The 20,276-nt window shown below is 44.1% G+C and overlaps 1 protein-coding gene across 1 annotated transcript in view; it reads right to left on the bottom strand.

The window, feature by feature from the left end:
- Positions 1-664: 664 nt before the first annotated feature.
- Positions 665-20,276, bottom strand: part of LOC121278857 (leucine-rich glioma-inactivated protein 1-like) — a 71,079-nt gene continuing 51,467 nt past the window's right edge. Inside the window, exons 8-11 of the mRNA XM_041189314.1 lie at positions 18,777-18,848; positions 4,439-4,608; positions 4,181-4,345; positions 665-1,485 (exon numbers count right to left, since the gene is read on the bottom strand). Coding sequence (XP_041045248.1) covers positions 665-1,485; positions 4,181-4,345; positions 4,439-4,608; positions 18,777-18,848 — 1,228 coding nt within the window. The remainder of the gene's footprint in view (positions 1,486-4,180; positions 4,346-4,438; positions 4,609-18,776; positions 18,849-20,276) is intronic.

Raw genomic sequence — 20,276 nt, 5'->3', positions numbered from 1 at the left:
ACAACCAAAAATGATTAATAGATTGGGACAAAAGTTTAAACAAATGATTCTCATGTTTACTATAAAGTAAGAAGGGAGGTGTGTGTAGAGAAATCGCAATTACGCTCATTATAGACTTTTGTTTGCTGATTACAGCAATGTCATAAACGTATTTCTTGGGAAACAGGCATATTTATTTGAATATAAACAAGAACAATCAAAATCTTGCACCAAATAGTTCTTACATTAGCAAAGAGGAAATTTTCCTTTAGGAGTTTATTGTGAAATAATTTTTGTTAAAAACCACAAAAAAATGTAAAGATTTTATTTGGAAGATTGTTCATTCAGTAGAATAAATAAATGGAAATGTACACCTCAATATTTGCTGTAGTAACAGATGTGAATACACAAATATTTACAGCTTGCGTCGGCAAAGTACAACAGTTAATTGCTCACCGTGTGATGGTGAGTTCAGAAACCACTATGTGTAATGTGATCGAAAATAGGGAAAATGAACACTAGGAATAGAAATATTTTTCCCAGCAAACCGGAACCTGATAGTATTCATCGCAGAACAATGATAAATCATGCATACGTTTCATTATCACGTCCATGTAATTATTATTACCCAAAGCTACTTTTAAGATGTCATTTTACTGATCCTTAAATACACTTGAATGATTTCTCATATTGTGCTCAAATCAATGGTGATATGTTTGTATATTTGTGTATTCCCTTTGAAACTGGAGCTGAACATGAACTCACGATTGTCTGTCACCACAAATGTAAATGACCGTGGAGCCTGAATGTTTAGTTCTTGGAATTTTACAAATTTCTCTTTGTTGCTTTCCCAGCGGTAGATCTGGGTAAAGGAGTAGTCGCTCCCCAGAATGGCGTACTGCCAGTTGTTTACTCTGAGAGGTTGAAACACCATGGCACCACGAGACGGAAAGGACTGTTTCACCACAAACCTGGAGTTCTCCCATTTCAGCATTTTGGAATCACCTATGAATCTGGTCAGGCAAATGTAGAGGTCATCATTGACGACAAAATGTTTCACTGCGTAGACATCCTCCATGTCAGGGATATCTGTGCGCCACACAAACTCCTTCTGGCTTTTACTCCACTGGAAGATGACAGGACGTTGGGAGCTACTTGATAGGATTAAATGAGGTTTGTTAGCTATTTCAAGGTATTCCACATCTGTGTCTCTGAACCAAGAATGCAGACTCTGATGGGAGTAGAATCCATTCCCATTCCATTTGTATACAGTAGTCGACCCAGCCTTGGATGTGTCTGCAATTACAAAGTACCACTCTCCTTCTATTTCAAATGTCTCAATGTCATTGGGTTTTCTGATTTTAAAGTTGTCCACATCTTGCATCTTGATGAACTTGTTGGAAAAACCATCCCTTTTGTAGATATGGGAGCCGCCAAACAGCTGAGCCACAATGACAAACAGCTGAGCATTAATTGTCAGTGGTTTGCAGAACACAGTAGAGCTGCCTACAGCAGGAGAAGGAATGTTAGTTAATAATGTGCAGAGAAAACAGAACCTAACACTGTTGTCATAGTTAGGGCTGTTACTTTTTGTCAAGTCCAAAGTTGGAATAAGGGTACTGGAGTAGGGTCTCAGGAGAGGGGGGCTTGAGGGTAAACATTTTTATAATTATATTAACAACAACTTTAAAGCAGTAAAATTTCCCGAGGGTGTTAAAACAAAATTTTGTGCCAAGCCACATTAAGAGATATTAGGACAGGTGACCAAAAGCTTAATCAAAGAGGTAGGTTTAACAGCATCTTAAGAGAAATGGAGAAGCAGAGGTTCAGGGAGGAACTTTTTAAAAATAGGGCATGGCCTCTAATAGTGAAGCAATGATAATCAGAGTTGGGCAAGAGGCCAAAGCTGGAGATCTCAGATTGCCAGGCCTAAAACTGGACAGGTTGCAACAGCAATCTGTATTGATATACCATCTCTAGCATAATAAAATGTCCCAAGGCGCTTCACAGGAGCGTTGTAATGCAAAATTTGAGCCACATAAGCAGATATTAAGTCAGGTGACCAACAGTTTGGTCAAAAATGTAGGTTTCAAAGAGTGTCTGAAAGGATGAAAGAGGGATAGAGAGGCAGAGATGTTTAGGAAGGCAATTCCAGGAAATAAGCCCCAGGCAGCTGACACCACAGCCACCAGTGGTGGAACGATTAAAATTGGGGATGACAAAGAGCCCGGAATTAGAGGAACACAGGTATCTTAGAAGGCACATATGGATAGAGGAAATTACACAAATAGGGAGGGGTGAGGTCATGGCAGGATTTGAAAACAAGGATGAGAATTAGAAGTGTTGCTTAACCAGGAGCCAATGTATGTCAAAGACCACAGGGGTAATGGGTGAAAAGGATTTGGTGAGTAGGGAGCTTGTACGTGAATCAAGTAAAGGTAGCTTACAAGTACAGCAAGCAATTAAGAAGACTAATGGTATTTTGACTTTTGTTACAAATGGATCAGAGTATAAAAGCAAAGGAATTTTACTACAATTATACAGGACATTGGGACATTGACAAGGCCACACCTGGAGTACAGTTTTTGGTCTCCTTATTTATGGAAGGACATACTGGAGGGACTGCAACAGAAATTCACTAGACTTGTTGCTAGCATGAGGGGATTGTCCTGAATGGAGATTGGTAGATTAGACCTATATTCCCTGGAATTTAGAAGAATGAGAGGTGATCTAATTGAAACTTATACATTTTTAAGGTGCTTGACAAGGTAGATGCTGAAAAATGTTTACATTGACAGTGGAATCTAGAATAGGAATTACAGTTCTTACATAAGAGGTCGGCCATTTAGGACTAAGCTGAGGAGAAATTTCTTTACTCAAAAGATTGTGAAACTTTGGAATTCTCTACCCTGGAGAGCTATGACTACATTCAAGACAGAGGGCAATAGATTTTTGGTTACTAGGGGAATTAAGGGATATGGAGATAGTGCAGGAAGGTGGAGTTCAGGTGGATGATCAGTCATGATCTTATTGAATGGCAGAGTACTCTTGAAGGGCAAAATGACCTACTCCAGCTCCTATTCCTTATGTTTTGGATGACCACAAGTTTACAGAGAGTAGAAAGTGGGAGGCCAGCCAGGAGTGTATTAGAATAGACAAGTCTAGAAGTAATAAAATTATGGATGAGGGTTTCAGCAGTAGTTGAGCTGGCAGGGGCGGAGTCAGACAATGGTATGGAGATAAAAATAGGCAGTCATAGTGATGGCATGAATATGCAGCCGGAAGCTCATCTCTGGATTACATGACACCAAAGTTGCAACTATTGTCAGGAAGAGGGATAGAGTCAGTTGCTCGGGAATGGAGTTTGTCACATGGATCAAAGCCAATCGTTTCAGTCTTCCCAATATTTAATTGGAGAAAATTCCTGCTCATCCAGTACCGAATTTCAGATAAACAGTCTGACAATTTAGCAACAATGGAGGAGTCAAATGAGAAGGGTTGGTGAGGATTGGCTGACTATTGTCAGCGTATATGTGAAAATTTATGCTGTGTTTTTAGATGATCTTGCTGAGATATAGCAGGTAGATGAGAAATAAGAGGGAGCTAAGAATTGAGCTGTGGGAGACACCAGGAGCAATAGTGCAGGAGCAGGAAAAGAAGCCATTGCAAGTGATGCTTCAGCTGTGACTTGATAAGGATGACAGTGGAGAGGAGTTGGAGGAGGATGGTGTGGTCAGCCATGTCAAAGGCTGCAGGCAGGTCAAGAAAGATGAGGAGGAATAGTTTATCTTCGTCACAGTTACATAGGATATCATTTGTGATTGTGATAAGAGCCATTTCAGTACTACAGCAGGGGCAGAAACCTGATCGGATGGATTCAAACATGGAGTTCCTAGAAAGATGGACACAGATTTGAGAGACAACAACACATTCAAGGACTTGAGAGAAAAGGGAAGTTGAAGACGGGGATGTAGTTTGCATGGACAGAGGGGTAAAGGGTTGGTTTTTTGAGGAAAAGGTAGTCATGGCAGATTTGAAGGAGAGATGAACAAAACTTGAAGACAGAAAACGGTTACCAATATCAGTTAACATGGAAACCAGCAAGTGGTCAGCAGCTTATTGGGAAAAGGGTCGAGGGAGCTTGGACAGATCATTTCAATTTCAACACTGATCACTGTTTCAGAGAACTGACCAAGCATACCAATAATGTTGTCATAGTTTCTGAAAACCATCTCCACATGATCCCATTCAAAAAAGCTGCACTTCCCCACGAGAGGCTGAGCGATAACAACATTGGCATCATTCATGAAATTGAAGGCTTCAATTGAAAGGGACTGAAACTGTAAAGACTGATCAAGGACAAATTCTGAAAGATTAAAAAGGAAAGGAAATGGGATTAATTAAGGTGTGATTTAGGTCTTTCCATTTTAATCCTGATAAAGAGATTTGCTGCAATCACCTGTAGTTATGCAGTCGAATTCCTTCAGTGAGAGATTGTTAATTTTATCATTCTGATACTCCACTGGACTGGCACAGTCAATCTGATCAACCGTCGCATTTGTGCTGCTTAACCATTCCACCAGCCATTTCAGTTTGCAATCACAATGAAAAGAATTCCCTCTAAGATCTCTGCAAAGAAACATAATTCCAATTGAGAAATGGTTCATTGGTGATTCACAGCTGATGGAAGAACGTCATTTTTCCTGTTCTTGAAAACAGGTACTTCACACAGTTTGAAAATGCCAGACTTAACAAGTCAGAGCTGCAGTATCTCTGCATTCCAATATTTTAAACAAACTTAAGCTAATTTTCCAAGCTTTTTGACTACTAAATTTGCAACATGCTTTATGGATATTAGAAAGTCAAAAAAGAACAATTCCAAAGTATCTTCTTCATGTCTTGCTTAACCTAGTGAACAAATAGGAGCTGTTTTCTGTTTTCCAAATCTGTTGTGAGAATATTAAATATAAAGGTGCATCAGCAACACAGTTTCAGGAATAACTCATTTTCTTTGGTGATGTCTTAACCAACATCAGAGAAGAAATGTTTCTACTAAAACCCGCTTTCACAGCCATATTTCCTTCCTCAGTGACTGTCTCCGTCTCTGACTTGCCCCACGTGGATTTCAACTGAAGTTCCATCCCTCATGTTTCGAACCCACCCAGGATTACAGGTATCTCCGGGACATACAATGCTCCTCGGACTGCTGTTCTCGTCGTATTCTGAGATCCACACTCAGTGCCATGCGCCGCCATATGAACACACTCAACCTCTCCCTCCAGCAGCACCGCCGCACCCTTTTTCAAAGCTGCGCCTGCCCCCAGTTTCATTTTATTCTTCGTCTCATCCGCGCCTCAACAAGAAATTTTGTCTCTTTCTTTCAGGTGCAAAGGAACGCAAGCTCCAACAACTCATCGACACCAACACCCATCCAGGACCCTCCACACCTGCCTGTCCCTCTGTCCCCATCCCGTCTTCCAATCCCAGCCCCGGCCCTGTATTCACCATACCCCCTGACCTTCCCCTCTCCGATGCTGAACATTTAGTGCTCAGCAAAGGACTTAGTTTCATACCCTTACGCCCTCATCTCAATGAATTTCGGGCTCGGCACGATGCTGAACTCTTCTTCCGCCGCTTTCGTCTCCGTGCTCACTTCTTTGGGCAGGAGTCCTCTCCCCGTTCAACGGATCCTTTTACCCATCTCCAATATTCTCCCTCCACCTGGACCCCTCCCTCTGGATTCTTAGCTTCTCTTGATCTTTTCATTGAGAACTGTCAGCGTGACATTAGTCGTCTTAATTTCTCTGCTCCTCTCAGTAACTCTAACCTGTCTCTCTCTGAACTTCCTGCACTCCGTTCTCTCAGGTCCAACCCCAACATTGTCATCAAACCCGCTGACAAGGGTGGTGCTGTTGTTGTCTGGCGCACTAACCTCTACCTTGCAGAGGCTGAGCGTCAACTCACAGACACTTCCTCCTACCTCCCCCTGGACTATAACCCCACCACTGAACATCAAGCCATTGTTTCCAGGACTATTACTGACCTCATCTCCTCTGGAGATCTTCCTTCCCCAGCTTCCAACCTAATAGTCTCCCAACCTCGGGCAGTCCGCTTCTACCTCCTACCCAAAATCCACCAGCAGGACTGTCCTGGCAGACCGATTATGTCAGCCTGTTCCTGCCCCGCGGAACTCATTTCTTGTTATCTTGACTCCATTCTCTCTCCCCTTGTCCAGTCCCTTCCCACCTACATCCGTGATTCCTCTGACACCCTACATCATATCAACAATTTCCAGTTCCCTGGCCCCAACCGCCTCCTCTTCACCATGGATGTCCAATCCCTCTACACCTCCATCCCCCACGGGATGGTCTGATAGCTCTCCGCTTCTTCCTCGAACAGAGGCCCGAACAATCCCCATCCACCACTACTCTCCTCCGTCTGGCTGAACTTGTTCTCACACTGAACAATTTCTCCTTAAACTCCTCTCACTTCCTCCAAATAAAAGGTGTGGCTATAGGTACCCGTATGGGCCCCAGTTATGCCTGTCTCTTTATGGGGTATGTGGAACATTCCTTGTTCCAGTCCTACTCTGGCCACCTCCCACAACTCTTTCTCCAGTACATCGATGATTAGGTCGGTGCTGCTTCATGCTCTCGTCTGGACCTGGAAAAATTTATTAATTTTGCTTCCACTTTCCACCCCTCCATCATTTTCATATGGCCTATCTCTGACACTTCCCTTCCCTTCCTTGACCTCTCTGTCTCAATTTCTGGTGATAGACTGTCCACCAATATCCATTACAAGCCTACCGACTCCCACAGCTACCTCGACTACAGCTCCTCACACCCCGCTTCCTGTAAGGACTCCATCCCATTCTCTCAGTTCCTTCGCCTCCGTCGCATCTGCTCTGATGATGCTACTTTCAAAAACAGTTCCTCTGACATGTCTTCCTTCTTCCTTAATCGAGGTTTACCATCCACAGTGGTTGACAGAGCCCTCAACCGTGTCCAGCCCATCTCCCGCGCATCCGCCCTCGCACCTTCCTCTCCCTCCCAGAAACATGATAGGGTCCCCCTTGTCCTTACTTATCACCCCACCAGCCTCCGCATTCAAAGGATCATCCTCCGCTATTTCCGCCAACTCCAGCATGATGCCACCACCAAACACATTTTCCCTTCACCCCCCCGGTGGCATTCTGCAGGGATCTTTCCCTCCGGGACACCCTGGTCCACTCCTCCATCACCCCCTACACCTCAACCCCCTCCCACGGCACCTTCCCATGCAAACGCAGAAGGTGCAACACCTGCCCCTTTACTTCCCCTCTCCTCACCTTCCAAGGGCCCAAACACTCCTTTCAAGTGAAGCAGCATTTCACTTGCACTTCCCTCAATTTAGTCTACTGCATTCGTTGCTCCCAATGCGATTTCTTCTACATTGGAGAGACCAAACGCAGACTGGGTGACCGCTTTGCAGAATACCTTCGGTCTGTCCGCAAGCATTACCCAGACCTCCCAGTCGCTTGCCATTTCAACACACCACCCTGCTCTCATGCCCACATATCTGTCCTTGGCTTGCTGCAATGTTCCAGTGAAGCTCAACGCAAACTAGAGGAACAGCACCTCATCTTCCGACTAGGCACTTTACAGCCTTCTGGACTAAATATTGTGTTCAACAATTTTAGATCATGAACTCTCTCCTCCATCCCCACCCCCTTTCCGATCCGCCCCTTTTTTCCAATAATTTATATAGATTTTTCTTTTCCCACCTATTTCCATTATTTTTAAATATATTTCCATCCATTGTTTTATCTCTACCTGTTAGCCTTTTTTGATTCTTTCACCCCACCCCCACTAGGGCTATCTATACCTTGCTTGTCCTGCTTTCTACCCTTAATTAGCACATTCCTTAGATAATATCATCACCTTCAACACCTCTTTGTCCTTTTGTCTGTGACATCTTTTGGTTATCTTCACCTATTACTGGCCCTCTATCCAGCTCTACTTGCCCCCCCACCCCCCACCCAACTAAATCAGCTTATATTTCACCTCTCTTTTATTTTTACTTAGTTCTGTTGAAGGGTCATTCGAACTCAAAACGTTAACCGTGTTCCTCTCCGCAGATGCTGCCAGACCTGCTGAGTTTTTCCAGGTATTTTTGTTTTTGTTAAGAAATGTTTCTTCTTTTTTGAATTGCAATGAGCATTGGTAGTAACTAAGTTTGTGAAATGGTTCCACATCTCGGTGTCTTCACTCTTTCTGTTCAAGGATACAGAGCATGTTGCACAATTGCTGTGAGTAGGGATTATCCAGTGGGGAAATAAATGCCTTATAAAATATTATATATATTGAATTAAAAATACTTGCTGATGAAACTTTTTACTCATTGCACACTGTGTTTCCACCCAGTATCAGAGTACTAGATCAACTCCTATAGTAGGGGTCTACAACCTACGGCTCTGGAGCCGTATTTTTTTATTCATTCATTCTCAGGATGTGGGCTTCGCTGGCTGGGCCAGCATTTGTTGCCCATCCCTCGTTGCCCTTGAGAAGGTGGTGGTGAGCTGACTCCTTGAACCGCTGCAGTCCATGTGGTGTACGTACACCCACAGTGTTGTTAGGGAGGGAGTTCCAGGATTTTGACCCAGCGACAGTGAAGGAACGGCCGATACATTTCCAAGTCAGGATGGTGAGTGGCTTGGAGGGGAACTTCCATATGGTGGTGTTCCAATCTATCTGCTGCCCTTGTCCTTCTAGACGGCAGTGGTTGTCGGTTTGGAAGATGCTGTCGAAGGAGACTTGGTGAATTCTTTGGTGAATATGTGGCTTATTACAGGGGTCTAATGGGGCGCTGTCGAAGGAGACTTGGTGAATTCCTTGGTGAATATGTGGCTTATTACAGGGGTCTAATGGGGCTCATTAAAGACTCACCATGCAGTTCCCAACCTTGATCAATTGAATCTATTTTGATAGTAATTAAATGGCTTGTTTTCAACTTTTATTAACATTGTACTTGAGAGAAAGTCTCATTCAATTAGCAACATTTTTGAAAAAACTTTTAAAATGTTGTTAATAATCAAATGTCCTCTTTCATTGATATTACTGGCATTTGAGTAACACCATCTCAGTTCTTAATATATTGCGTTTTGACTAAATTTCAAAAATGGCTCCTCTTGTTATTAAGGTTGCTGACCCATGCCCTAAACTAGCTGAACTGATCTCACTTAGTATACCTACGATCTGAGGACAGAGAAGCATTTATCTCAGCACTCTGAGTTAGGTTTGAACCCAAGTCCCAAAAGTGACAAGACAGTGAACCAAGCTTCTACATGATATAGTCCCCTGTCTCCCTGCCTCCCCACTCCCACAAGAAAATACTTTTATTTGAGTGGAACTATATTAATAAGCGTTATGTCATTATAAATTGGCACAAAGTACCTGAGGAATCAGATGTCAATCTCCAGCCAGTGAAAGTTGCCTGGAAAAAGCACTCTCAACATAAGGGTACATTTCCCCATATTATATTTTGTTTAATGTTTAATGGTGATATTAGGTGTTGATGAGTATGCAAGAGTGTGTCTCAATTCTGAGGGGATCTGGACAGAGGAGACAAGGAGAAACTGTTCCCACTCGTGAAAGGAGCAAGGGGGCACAGATTTAAAATAATTGACTAAAGAAGCAAAAGTGACGTAAGGAAAAACTTTTTCACACAGCCAGTGGTTAAGGTCTGGAATGCACTGCCTGAGAGTATGGTGGTTTAATCAAGGCATTAGAAAGAGAATTAGACTGTTATCTGAAAAGGAAGAATGTGCAGGGTTATGGGGAGAAGGTGAAAGAATGTCACTCAATGAATTGCTCATTCAGAGAGCTGGTGCAGACATGATGGGCTGAATGACTACAGCTCCTCACACCCCGCTTCCTGTAAGGACTCCATCCCATTCTCTCAGTTCCTTCGCCTCCGTCGCATCTGTTCCGATGATGCTACATTCAAAAACAGTTCCTCTGACATGTCCTACTTCTTCCTTAACCGAGGTTTTCCACCCACGGTCGTTGACAGGGCCCTCAACCGTGTCCGGCCCATCTCCCGCGCATCCGCCCTCACGCCTTCTCCTCCCTCCCAGAAACATTATAGGGTCCCCCTTGTCCTCACTTATCACCCCACCAGCCTCTGCATTCAAAGGATCACCGTCCAAGGACCCAAACACTCCTTTCAAGTGAAGCAGCATTTCACTTGCATTTCCCCCAACTTAGTCTACTGCATCCGTTGCTCCCAATGTGGTCTCCTCTACATTGGAGAGACCAAACGTAAACTGGGCGACCGATTTGCAGAACACCTGCGGTCTGTCCGCAAGAATGAGCCAAACCTCCCTGTCGCTTGCCATTTTAACACTCCACCCTGCTCTCTTGCCCACATGTCTGTCCTTGGCTTGCTGCATTGTTCCAGTGAAGCCCAATGCAAACTGGAGGAACAACACCTCATCTTCCGACTAGGCACTTTACAGCCATCCGGACTGAATATTGAATTCAACAACTTTAGGTCGTGAGCTCCCTCCCCCATCCCCACCCCCTTTCTGTTTCCCCCTTCCTTTTCTTTTTTTTCCAATAAATTATATAGATTTTCCTTTTCCCACCTATTTCCATTATAAAAAGAGAAAAAGAAAAAAAAAGGAAAAAGAAAAAAAAATATTTATTTATTTATTTCTTTCTTTCTTTCTTTTTTACATCTTTTATGCTCTCCCCACCCCCACTAGAGCTATCCCTTGAGTGCCCTACCATCCATTCTTAATTAGCACATTCGTTTAGATAATATCACCAACTTTAACTTTAACACCTATGTGTTCTTTTGTACTATTGTTGTTGACATCTTTTGATGATCTGCTTCTATCACTGCTTGTTTGTCCCTACAACCACACCCCCACTCCACCTCTCTCTCTCTCTCTCTCTCTCTCCGCCCCCCACACACACACACCTTAAACCAGCTTATATTTCAACTCTTTCTTGGACTCGAACTCAAGTTCTGTCGAAGGGTCATGAGGACTCGAAACATCAACTCTTTTCTTCTCCGCCGATGCTGCCAGACCTGCTGGATTTTTCCAGGTAATTCTGTTTTTGTTTTTGTTTTGAAAGAAATCCAAGAGGTGCCAAGGTGAGCTAACATGACTGCAGCTCTGCCAATCCCAGAATATCTTCTAGTCTCTAGGAATTCCTGCCCTTTGAAGGCCAAGACAACCCCCAACAAAACAAATAAACTCAGGGCAGAATCTAAGCAGAACTTCTTACTACCTTGACCCTAGATTACCAAACTCAGCAGTATCTCAGAACGCCACTGACATATGACACACACAGCTCTGCAAATTCCGCACGGTCAACACTCAGACGGAACACTGACAAGGAAGAGCAAGAAGATTATTTCACTGAAGATGACAAAAATATTTTGGAACTAAGAGCCCAACTGTCCTAACCCCGGACCAGAGACCAGAACTTAATAGCAAAGATAGATGACTTTGACAATTGAGGACACCAGAATACTGTTTGCAATTGAAATGGTATGGCAGTATAATGGTTATGTTTATGGTTATGAGCACTGAAGAAGTCATACGGATTCGAAATGTTAACTCTGTCTTTCTCTCCACAGATGCTGTCAGACCTGCTGAGTTTTCCAGCATTTTTTGTTTTTGTTTCAGATTTCCAGCATCCGCAATATTTTGCCTTTATCTTAGTGTTTAATTCACTGCCGCTTCTCTTCCAGGAATGCCTACCTTGAAGAAGTACTGCTGTTCTCTCCAACAGGATTTCCACTTGTCTCTTTTGCCCTGTTCACCTTCACTGCTTTCCATTCCTCTCCTGGTGTTTGACAAGGTGTTTATTAAAACTCGCTTTCACAGCCATATTTCCTTCCTCAGTGACTGTCTCCATCTCTGACTTACCCCATGTGGATTCCAACTGAAGTTCCATCCCCCATGTTTCAAACCCACCCAGGATTACAGGTATCTCCGGGACATACAATGCTCCTCAGACTGCTGTCTCACCGCATCCTGAGATCCACACTCAGTGCCATGTGCTGCCATATGAATACACTTGACCTCTCCTTCCAGCAGCACCGACTCACCCTATCTCAAAGCTGTCCTTGTCCCCAGTTTCATTTTATTCTTCATCTCATCCAACGCCTTAACAAGAAACTTTGTCTCTTTCTTTCAGGTGCCAAGGAACACAAGCTCCAACATCTCATTGATACCAATACGTATCCAGGACCCTCCACCCCTTCATGTCCCTCTGACCTCATCCCATCTTCTAATCCCAGTCCTTCCTGTGTATTCACCATACCCCCTGAGCTTCCCCTCTCTGATGCTGAACATTCAGTACTCAGCAAAGGACTCAGTTTCATACCCTTACGCCCAGCTCTGAAGAAGAGTCATACGGACTCAAAACGTTAACTCTGTCTTTCTCTCCAAAGATGCTGTCAGACTTGCTGAGTTTTTTCAGCATTTTTTGTTTTTGTTTCAGATTTCCAGCATCCGCAGTATTTTGCCTTTATTATAATGGTTATGTTACTAGATTAGTAACCCAGAGGCCTGGATTGACGCTCTGGAGATATGAGTTAAAATCCCCCATAGCAGATGTGGAAGTTGAATTCAACTAATGAAATCTGGAATAAAAAGCTAGTATCAGTAATGATGATAGTAAAACCCATCTGGAAACCTACCATCCTTCTCCTGTCTGGCCTATATATAAGTCCAGACCCACGGCAACATGATTGGTTCTTATTTGCCATCTGAAATGGCCTAACAAGCAAGCTACACTATTGTCTGGAGGACAATTGGGATGGGCAATAATTACTGGCTTTGCCCAAGATACCCATATTCTGTGATTGAATAAAATAAGGTAAATGTCTCTTCTTTATCCAGAAGATCCTCTGATTGACAGCAAAATGGAACAAACTCCACACAGAGCACACAGGTGACAGAGAGTGACAAATTTTCCACTCTATCCTTATCCAGGAACAAATTTCAGGTGAGCTATAGCGCACAGGAATACTGTGCTAAACAAGGATTAGCTATTATGAAAATAGAGAGAAGTCTAGGGAGCTTCCCTTGTATATACTGCAATCAGGAACAGAAACAGAGACATCACTTCCCAAAGCAAAGTGAGATGATCAGCATTCAATATAAATCAGTAAGGAGGTTACTATCTCAGAGATTCAAGCTGCTCAACAGGCAATTACAGGCATCTAGCTGCCTACTCAAGCCTGCAAATGCCTGAGAAGAGATCGCACAAGGTAGATTCTCCAATCCCGGCCAATAATATCCAAAAATTGGTCAAAACCTGCAATCTAGCAAAGTCCCAAGGTCAGATGGATATCCTGAAGAATCTTAAAATCTATTCCCCCTGTTGATGAGACTCTTCCGCCACACGTTGGATTTAAGCAGTCTAGCAGATGTGGAATCAGAAGTAGCACATATTCCAATTCATATCGTCAGGAAGGCAGTCAAGGATACACCTACCACTGTAAGATGGAAGGCAGTTGACAGTATTGGACAGTCCAGCTACAAGAGATGATTGCCTGAAACAAGGACCTCATCCAAAACATGTGGAATGGAGGCAAGCAGCACCTGACCAACCCTACCGCACCCTTTCCTGTCTCAGATGCTCAGAAAAGATTAGTTGACTTTAGTGGAAAGTAAAATCAGATCGGGCATAAAACAAGCGGTTGATCAATTCTGTCAGGTCCAGCCAGATGGGTAGATTAAAACTACTTCCATGGACAAAAAAATCTTGTAGGGCATCTGCTATGAAGATGAAAATGATGTAAAGATTGCATTTGGAGCTAGGAAAATCCCTATTGTATAATCAGTGCCTGCATGATTTCTTCCAATCTCCTACCATAACCACAGAAGGAGATTAGCACAGAACACAGCAAAATGGCATGAATAGCCATTTATTCAACTTCTGTGTGGTTTCTGCTGATCTTGCACTGAACATACACTGGTAGATCAGGAAAATGTCATGATCATTCCGCCACCTAATGAGGCTTTGGGCTTGAGTGCATCTTTTTTTATTCATTCACAGGATGTGGGCTTTGCTGGCCGGGCCAGTATTTATTGCCTATCCCTAGTTGCCCTTGAGAAGGTTGTAGTGAGCTGCCTTCTTGAACCACTGCAGTCCATGTGGTGTAGATAGACCCGAGTGCTGTTTGGAAAGGAGTTCCAGGATTTTGACCCAGCAACAGTGAAGGAACAGCAATATATTTCCAAGTCAGGATGGTGAGTGACTTGGCGGGGAACTTCTGGGTGGTGGTGTTCCCATCTATCTGCTGCCCTTGTCCTTCTAGATGGTAGTGGGTTCGGAAGGTGCTGTCTAAGGAGCCTTGGTGAATTCTTGCAGTGCATCTTGGAAATGGTACACACTGCTGCCGCTTTGCGTCGGTGGTAGAGGGAGTGAATGTTTGTGGATGTGGTGCCAATCAAGCGGGTTACTTTGCCCTGGAGAGTGTCAAGCTTCTTGAGTGTTGTGGGAGCTGCACTCATCCAGGCAAGTGGGGAATACTCCATCACACTCTTGGCTTGTGCCTTGTAGATGGTGGATAGGTTTTGGGGAGTCAGGAGGTGAGTTACTTATCACAGGATTCCTAGCCTCTGAATTGCTCTTGTAGCCACAGTATTTATATGGCTAGTCCAGTTCAGTTTCTAGTCAATGTTAACCCTCAGGATGTTGATAGTGGGGGATTCAGTGTTGTAATGCCATTAAACATCAAGGGGCGATGGTTAGATTCTCTCTTGTTGGAGATTGTCATTGCCTGGCACTTGTGTGGTGCGAATGTTACTTGCCACTTGTCAGCCCAAGCCTGGATATTGTCCAGGTCTTGCTGCATTTGGACATGGACTGCTTCAGTATCTGAGGAGTCACGAATGGTGCTGAACATTGTGCAAACATCAGCGAACATCCCCACTTCTGACCTTATGATGGAAGGAAAGTCATTGATGAAACAGCTGAAGATGGTTGGGCTGAGGACACTACCATGAGGAACTCCTGCAGTGATGTCCTGGAGCTGAGATGACTGACCTCCACCAACCACAACCATCTTCCTTTGTGCTAGGTATGACTCCAACCAGTGGAGAGTTTTCCCCCGATTCCCATTGACTCGAGTTTTGCTAGGGCTCCTTGATTCCACACTCGGTCAAATGCGGCCTTGATGTCAAGGGCAGTCACTCTCACCTCACCTTGGGATTTAAGCTCTTTTGTCCATATTTGAACCAAGGCTGTAATGAGGTCAGGAGCTGAGTGGCCCTGGCAGAACCCAAACTGGGCGTCAGTGAGCAGGTTATAGCTAAGCAAATGCCGTTTGATAGCACTAGTGATGACCCCTTCCATTACTTTACTGATGATCAAAAGTAGACTGATGGGATGGTGATTGGCCGGGTTGGCTTTGTCCTGCATTTTGTGTACAGGACATACCTAGGCAATTTTCCACATTGCCGGGTAGATGCCACTGTTGAAACTGCACTAGAACAGCTTGGTTAGGGGCGCAGCAAGTTCTGGAGCAAGTTCTTGATATTACGTGGAATGAATCGAATTAGCTAAAGACTGGCATCTGTGCTGCTGGGGGCCTCTGGAGGAGGCCGAGATGGATCATCCACTTGGCACTTCTGTCTGAAGATTGTAGCAAACACTTCAGCCTTGTCTTTTGCACTAATGTGCTGGCACCCCCCCCACCCACCGCCCCATCATAGAGTGTGGGGGTATTTGTGGAGTCTCCTCTTCCGGTGAGTTGTCTAATTGTACACGAGCATTCGCAACGGGATGTGCCAGGACTGCAGAGTTTGGATCTGATCCATTGGTTGTGGGATCATTTAGCTTTGTCTATCACTTGCTGTTTATGCTGTTTGGCACGCAAGTAGTCCTGTGTTATAGCTTCACCAGGTTGACACCTCATTTTTAGGTATGCCTGGTGCTGCTCCTGGCATGCCCTCCTGCACTTTTCATTGAACCAGGGTTGATCTCCTGGCTTGATGGTTGTGGTGGAGTGGAGGATATGCCAGGCCATGAGGTTACAGATTGCGTTCGAGTACAATTCTGCTGCTGCTGATGGCCCACAGTGCTTCATGGATTCCCAGTCTTGAGTTGCTAGATCTGTTCGAAATCTATCCCATTTAGCACGGTGATAGTGTCACATAATACAATAGAGGGTATCCTCAATGTGAAGGCAGGACTTCATCTCCACAACAACTGTGCGATGATCACTCCAAACGATACTGTCATGGCCAGATGCATCCACAACAGGCGGGTTGGTGAGGATGAGGTTAAGTATGTTTTTCTCTCTTGTTGGTTCCCTCGCCACCTACCACAAACCCAGTCTAGCAGCTATGTCCTTTAGGACTTGGCCAGCTCAGTCAGTAGTGGTGCTACCAAGCTGCTCTTGGTGATGGACAGTGAAGTGCCCCACTCAGTCAAATGTGGCCTTGATGTCAAGGGCAGTCACTCTCACCTCATCTTGGGAGTTCAGCTCTTTTGTCCATGTTTGAACCAAGGCTGTAATGAGGTCAGGAGCTGAGTGGCCTTGGTGGAATCCAAACTGGGCGTCAGTGAGCAGGTTATTCCCAAGCAAGTGCCACTTGATAGCACTGTTGATGAGCTCTTCCATTACTTTACTGATGATTGAGACTAGACTGATGGGACGGTAATTGGCCGGGTTGGATTTGTCCTGCTTTTTGTGTACACCCAGAGTACATTCTGCGCCCTTTCCACCCTCAGTGCTTGCTCCAAGTGATGTTTAGCTTGGAGGAGCACTGATTCATTGGCTGAGGGAGAGCGGTGCATTATAATCAGCAGGAGGTTTCCTTGCCCATGTTTGACCTGATGCCATGAAGCTTCATGGGACCCAGAGTCAATGACTCCCAGGGTAAAGCCCTCCCGACTGTAAATCACTGTGCCACTACCTCTATCAGTGGGACAGGACATACCCAGGGATGGTGATGGTGGTGTCTGGGACATTATCTGTAAGGTATAATTCTGCGTGGATGACTGTGTCAGGCTGTTGCTTGACTAGTCTGTGAGACAACTCTCCCAATTTTGGCACTAGTCCCCACACGTTAGTAAGGAGAACTTTGCAGGTGAATAGGGCTGAGTTTGTCGTTGTCATTTCCAGTGCCTAGGTCGATGCCGGGTGGTCCGTCCGGTTTCATTCCTTTTTTGAGACTTTGTAGTGGTTTGATACAACAGAATGGCTGATTGGGCCATTTCAGAGGGCATTTAAGAGTCAGCCACTTTGCTGGGGTCTGGAGTCACATGTAGGCCAGACCAGGTAAGGGCGGTAGATTTCCTTCCCTAAAGGACATTAGTGAACCAGATGGGTTTTTACGACAATCGCTAATGGTTTCATGGTCATCATTAATTATTTAAAATTAAATGCAAATTCCACCATCTGCCATGGAGGAATTTGAACCTGGATTCTCAGAGTATTACTCTGGGGGCAGACTTTTGCCCTTGGCGGGGGCGCTCGGTGGGGTACAGCCGGGAAACCAGCCGCCACCCATGACCAGCACCACACCATGATTTTACACGGGTGGGCCAATTAAGGCCCGCCCAGCGTGGAACGTGAGCAGCAGCGCTCAGCGGAGAGGAGGGCGGGCAGGCCTAGTGCGAACTTCACGCATGCGCGCGAAAGAGAGCTTCAAGCTCCCTGAGGCACAGAGCTGTCTCAGGGAGATGAAGCACTGTTTAAAAAACATAATGAGGAGAATAAAAATGTCATGAAACATGTCCCCTCATGTGGCTCGGTCATGAGCAGGGACATGTTTCTCATTCAAGTGTGAAATTTTTATTTTATTTTTATTTGCTCCAGGAAATCTCATCCTGCCCATGGATGAGGTTTCCTAAAAAGTGCAAAGTCCGCTTGGCGTTTTCACCTGCCCACCAACTGTAAGGTTGGACGGGCAGCGTAAATTTGAAATTAATTACCTTTTTATTGACCTTAATAGTCCTTTTGATTGCCAGCGGGCGCGTTGCCGACTCCGGTGCGCGCCTGCCGAACAAAATATCGCAGGACTATGCAATGACGTCAGGACACTTGCCCAACGTCATCGCACATCATCATATCCTCAGCTGGGTCGGGCGCATGCCCACTCACTGAGCTCAATGTTCTGCCCCGGGTCTCTGGATTACTAGTCCTGCAACAATACCACTGCACCATCGCCTCCCCGTATGGCCATTTTATTTACTGTATGGTTTTTATTTGCACACCACATTCTATATTCAGACCTTTTATTTTTCAGAATCAGACTTGTCTAAAACATGTTGTGGTCGAATTCCACAGGTGTTCACTTGATCTTTCACTACAACTTTGATGCAAAATTGTCAGAGTCCCAGTAAAATAGTATAAATGACTGTGCAGTAATCTTTTGACACCCTGTTTACGCTCCCAAAATACTGCGCTCCTCTTAATTGCTAAAAACTTGCAAACTCGTGGATTCAGGAGGCATTCTACAAATGATATGAGAGAGGACAGTGAGAATTGATCCTCGACAGTGATGCAAAACAGGCAACAGTGAATTGGCAGCCAATTTTACACAGTAGAACAGAAAATCAGATAGGGTGTAACATGGACAACCAATCCAGAAAGTCCTAAAATAATAATCTAGAAAGTACATTTTGTGATACCCACCGCATCCCACCCCCCCTCATTGTTTTGGAATTTATGATGTGTCAGAGAGCCTTTTAAAGTATTATGGTATGTTATTTTGCATAAATGCTTACAATGCCATTAGATCAGCAATGTAAACAATCAGAATTACAGATCATTCTTACACATTAGTCAAGGCATCCAGCCCTTTGAATACATCCTTTGAAAGTGTCTTCAAGTTGTTATTTGCCAAGCTTCTGTCAAAACAAAAATGGAGAAATCAAGTTACTGTCATTTATCCTGCTTCAAATGAACTTGTATTGACAAAAGTTTAATCCGTGATCACTTTGATTTTAACCCTACTGCCCTACTTATCTGTTAGATACATCATTGTATCGATATAAATTTAATGAGTGCAAATCAGAGAGACTTGTTTCAAAATGCAGGTAACATAATAAATTTATTCTACTTATTTATAAATATTACTTCTGACACACTTTTAACTTCAATATATTGTCCGTTCAAAATTTTTTTACAAAATTCATGTTTTAACTATGATAATATTTCTTCATGGTCCTATGAATCTTCTGCCTAGTGTTATATCATGTAGTTCAGTGGCTTGGTACTTCTATTACATTTATAAGATGGTGGGAGAGATGATAAGTGGGAAACTGGGAATGTTTAAACTGGCATGGATGCTCCGTGTTATCAGAATCTGATAAGCAATCAATCCAGCTTTCAAATGCTACTTTCAAGTTGAAGTAACATGTTTCTCAGATAACATTCTAATTTATCAAAAACTTGAGCACGTAATCCTGGCTGACATTTGAGAGCAGTACCGAGGGAGTGCTGCACTGCTGGACATGCTATTTTTCGGATGAGACAACAAACCTGGTCTGCCTTCCAAGGAGTGCGTAGAAAGATGCCATGGAACTACACAAAAAGTGGAAGTGGTGGTGTAGTGATAATGCCTGTGGACATTCATGCTCTGGGGACATGGGTCTAAATCACACCACAGCAGCTGGTGGAATTGAAATTCAGTTAATAAATCCGGACTTATATAGCTAGCCTCAGCTATACTGACCATGAAATCATTGTCAATTGCTGTAAAAGCCCATCTGGTTCACTAATGCCCTTTAGGGAAGGCTCACAACAATGTGGTTGATTCTTGATTCCCTCTAAAATGGTACAGCAAGCCACTTGGTAGTATCAAACCACTACAAAGTCTACAAAATGAAATAAAACTGGAATGGCCACCTGGCACTAACCTAGGCACCGGAAATGACACGTGCAAACTCAGCCCTGTCAACCCTGCAAAGTCCTCCTTACTAACACTTGAATACTTACTAACATCTGGGGACTTGTGCCAAAATTGGAAGAGCTGTCTCACAGACTAGTCAAGCAACAGCCTGACATAGTCATCCTCACAGAATCATACCTTATAGATAATGTCCCAGACACCACCGTCACCATCCTGTCCCACCTACAGGACAGACTGACCAGAGGTAGTGGCACAGAGGTATACAATTGGGAGGGAGTGGCCCTGAGCATTCTCAACATCGACACTGGACCCCACGAAGTTTAATGGAATCGGGTCAAACATGGGCAAGGAAACATCCTGCTGGTTACCACCTACCATACCCCCTCAGCTGATGAATCAGTACTCCTCCATGTTGAACATCACT

This window comes from Carcharodon carcharias, chromosome 6 (assembly GCF_017639515.1).
Source record: "Carcharodon carcharias isolate sCarCar2 chromosome 6, sCarCar2.pri, whole genome shotgun sequence".
Classification (NCBI taxonomy): domain Eukaryota; kingdom Metazoa; phylum Chordata; class Chondrichthyes; order Lamniformes; family Lamnidae; genus Carcharodon; species Carcharodon carcharias.
Note: the sequence above shows the minus strand (reverse complement) of the source record. Positions and strands in the feature narration are given on the sequence as shown.